Raw genomic sequence first — 4,162 nt, forward strand, 5'->3', positions numbered from 1 at the left:
CAGCCAACTGACCCTCACCTTCTCCAGGAATGCATAGGGAAGGGGAATAAATGCTGGGTCATAAAAGAGGCTCCACATTCATGTGAACGGAAAGACATAGCTTCTTCAGACTGACCAGGAGGTTGCAAAGCAGCTAAAACAGCCACAGCAAGACACCTCCCTCAGAGAAAATTCAGGAGAAATGCAAACACGAAATGTGGAACAAGCCTTTATGTCACACCCTTCATGATCTTATTGACAATGCAGGGTGACATAAAATGAAATGAAGGACAAGAGAGGGCGGTGGTAGAGGGTTGTTTTTCAGACTGGAGGCCTGTGACCAGTGGAGTGCCACAAGGATCGGTGCTGGGTCCTCTGCTTTCCATCATTTATACAAAGGATTTGAATGTGAACATGGGAGGAGTGGTTAGTAAGTTTGCAGATGACACCAAAATGGGAGGTGTAGTGGACAGCAAAGAGGGTTACCTCAAGAGTACAACGGGATTTTGATCAGATGGGCCAATGGGCTGAGGAGTGGCAGATGGAGGTTAATTTACATAAATGCAACGTGTTGTATTTTGAAAAGGCAGATCAGGGCAGGACTTATACACTTAATGGTAAAGTCCTGGCAGTGTTTGGTGAACACAGACACCTTAGAGTGCAGGTTCATAGCTCCTTGAAAGTGGAGTCGCAGGTAGATAGGATAGTGAAGGCAGCGTTTGGTATGCTGTCCTTTATTGGTCAGGGTATTGAGTACAGGAGTTGGGAGGTCATGTTGCGGCTGTACAGGACATTGGTTAAGCCACTGTTGGAATATCACGTGCAATTCTGGTCTCCTTCCTATCGGAAAGATGTTGTGAAACTTGAAAGGGTTCGGAAAAGATTTACAAGGATGTTGCCGGGATTGGAGGAATTGAGCTACAGGGAGAGGCAGAACAGGCTGGGGCTGTTTTCCCTGGAGCGTCGGAGGCTGAGGGGTGATGTTTTGGAGGTTTATAAAATCATGAGGGGCATGGATAGCGTAAATAGACAAAACAATGACAACATTTAAGAGGCACTTGGATGGGTATATGAATAGGAAGGGTTTGGAGGGATATGGGCCGGTTGCTGGCAGGTGGGACTAGATTGGGTTGGGATATCTGGTCGACATGGAGGGGTTGGACCGAAGGGTCTGTTTCCGTGCTGTACATCTCTATGACTCTGTGAACAGCCCAGTATTATTCGGCATGGTGAGGGTTAATGCCACGGGGGTGAAGGATCACTGAGAGAAGTGTGTGCACATGCCGGAGGGATATCGGAGAGCAGGAAGTGGAAGACACAAAGGATGACCTTTCTCCCTGGCTTTGATAAACGAATGAGGGAAACAGGAGACCCTGAGTCTGTACGTGTTTGCGATAATCCGCAGTTAGGATCAGGAATCTCTGAAAGGTAACGGGGATTCACCACACAGTTTCAGGTCAGAACTCAAAGCCCTGTCAGTGCAAGTCCATAAACTTTTTTAACAGAATTCCCGGACACTCACTGGGATAACCTTCGATCAAATCCCACAGGTCAGTGGTCAGGTTTGTGGCTTCTAACCCATCAGGTTACTATTTGCCATTTAGTGCTAGCTAATTAGACAGTGAAGTCTTTAAACCACAGTGTAATCCTGTGGGAAAATACAGTCACTTTCAAATGCTTTCAACTTGGACAGATGTACCTTCAGACACGTGTGTCTACTGAACTGTAGTACGGTTATATTTTGGAAGTTGTTTGGCCTCCTGAACAGTCAGATTTAAAGATTTACGTTGTATGGGTCACATGTTCTGACTGGTTAGTGATAGATCAGTTACCCTCTGGGAACGGGGGCAGGTGCTTTTATTTTGTGAACTCAGCTTTGAGTTTGAGGCTTTGTGAACAGACCACAGCTACCTGGGACCCGCCCTGCTAAGTGTCAGACGCTGGATTTTTTTTAACTCTGTTCCTCTCCACCTTTTGGCCAAATGCGCCAACCTCTTTGACTGGTCGATGCTCACTGTTGACCATATCCCTTTTGGTTAGCAGAATGAAACCCCACTGATGCGCTCCGAGAGAACTGCAGTGTGGTGTACCTGCATCGCTCGGTCTCAGCAAAACTTCCAATCGGCCCACTCCTGTCCCAATTGCGTTGGTGGCTTCACACGTCCAGTTGCCGTTCGCCTGAGCGCTCATTTCCCCAATGAACACCACTCCATCTTTGAGCACCGCTCCTTCTGGTAACCTTGTGAATTACAAAGGAAGATAATCACAGTGAATCCACATTTAAAGTCACAGGGACATACAGACCCTTCGGCCCAACTCGTCCATGCCAACCAAGATATCCTAATCTCATCTAGTCCCATTTGCCAGCACCTGGCCCATATCCCTCTAAACCCTTCCCATTCACATCCCCATCCAGATGCCTTTAAAATACTGTCATTGTACCAGCCTCCACCACTTCCTCTGGCAGCTCGTTCCATACACGTACCACCCTCTGCTGAACCCTTTCAGGTTTCACAACATCTTTCCGATAGGAGTGAGAGTAGAACTGAGCGCAGTTTTCCAAAAGTGGTCTCACCGATGTCCTCTACAGCCACAATGTGACCTCCCAATTCCTGTTAGAATTTTGAAGAATGAGGGGAAATCTAACAGAAACGTATAAAATGACGAAGGGAGGAGATAAGATAGAAGCAGGGAGGATGGTTCCACTGGTGGGGTGAAACTAGCACTAGCAGGCATAGCCTCACACTCAGGGGGAGTAGCTGGGAGCCGACTGAGTTAAGGAGGAACTGCCTCACCCAGAAGGTTGTGTATCTGTGGGATTCCCTGCCCAGGGAGGCAGCTGAAGACACCTCATTGGCTGGTTTCTAGGTCAAGATAAATCGATTTTTGGGACAGGGAAGGAATGAAGGGTTATGGTGAGAGAGCGGGCAGGGAAATGGAGGAGGAGAAAGTGAGGGCGGCAGATTCTGGAGATCAAAGTGCGGTGCTGGAAAAGCACAACAGGTCAGGCAGTGTCCGAGGAGCAGGAGAATCCACGTTTCCTGATGAAGGGCTTTTGCCCGAAACGTCGATATTCCTGCTCCTCGGATGCTGCCTGACCTGCTGTGCTTTTCTAACACCACTCTAATCTTGACTCTAATCTCCAGCATCCGTGGTCCTCACTTTCGCCTATCAGGAATACGGAGCTCAGTCCATGAAGAGATCAGCTATGATCCTACTGAATGGTGGAGCAGGCTCAGTGGGCGACCCCTGCTCCATCTCCTTATGTTCTCCTAGTCAATGCACTGATCCAGCGTGCCAAATATCGCCTTCACTCCCCTGTCTACCCGCGACTCCACTTTCGAGGAACTGTGAACTCCCAGGCCTGCTTGTTTAAGGGAAAATCTGGTATCTCCAAAAACGTGGAGTAACTTAAATGTTGGACCCGAGAGAGAGGCCAGCTCTTCAGAGAGATCTGTGGATTCCACCAAATGCCTGATGACACTGTTGAAGAATTCCAGGTCAAGTACCCACTGGGTCTATCACATGGTACGCTGCATCAGCCAATGGCGAAACTCGTCCCAGGATTTCTGATGCAGACCTTGGTTCACCAATCCAGCTCTATGTCTGAATCACTGATCGGCAGGGGCTGGTTTGAGGAGAGAGCAGCCTATTGTAGACTATACCTTTATCTTAGGGTTCAGTGGATCAAATGGTAATGGAGACCTTGGGAGCCTGGGTTCAGGATTCCCTGAAACCTGACATGCAGGATCAGTCGGCAGTTAGGAAGGTAAATGCATTGTTAGCATTCATTGCGAGAGGGCTAGAATACAAGAACAGGCAGATACAGCTGAGGCTGTGTAAGGCACTGGTCAGACTGCATTTGGAATATTGTGAGCAGTATTCTGGTCCTCTGTACCTTCACCATTCTGACACGTAGGCTCAGTGGTTAGCACTGCTGTGTCCCAGCTTCAAGGACCCAGGTTCGATTCCACCCTCAGACAACTGTCTGTGTGGAGTTTCTATGTTCTCCCTGTGTCTGTGTGGGTTTCCAACAGGTGCTCCGGTTTCCTCCCACAGTCCAAACATGGTCAGGTCAGTGTGGGTTATCCATTGGAAAGTAGTGCCCAGGGATGTGCAGGTTAGGGTGGATTGGCCATGGGAAATTGTCCCATAGTGCCCAGGGATGTACAGGTTAGGGTGG

The 4,162-nt window shown here is 48.6% G+C and overlaps 1 protein-coding gene across 1 annotated transcript in view; it reads right to left on the reverse strand.

The window, feature by feature from the left end:
* Window positions 1-2,069: 2,069 nt before the first annotated feature.
* The window catches only part of LOC122548093 (mitochondrial sodium/calcium exchanger protein-like), a gene marked incomplete at its 3' end in the record, with an annotated part of 16,499 nt that continues 14,406 nt past the window's right edge, over window positions 2,070-4,162 (reverse strand). The window contains exon 4 of the mRNA XM_043686653.1: window positions 2,070-2,218. Within this exon, the coding sequence (XP_043542588.1) occupies window positions 2,070-2,218 (149 nt within the window). The remainder of the gene's footprint in view (window positions 2,219-4,162) is intronic.

The sequence above is a fragment of the Chiloscyllium plagiosum genome, unplaced genomic scaffold, assembly GCF_004010195.1.
Source record: "Chiloscyllium plagiosum isolate BGI_BamShark_2017 unplaced genomic scaffold, ASM401019v2 scaf_6850, whole genome shotgun sequence".
NCBI classification, from domain to species: Eukaryota; Metazoa; Chordata; class Chondrichthyes; order Orectolobiformes; family Hemiscylliidae; genus Chiloscyllium; species Chiloscyllium plagiosum.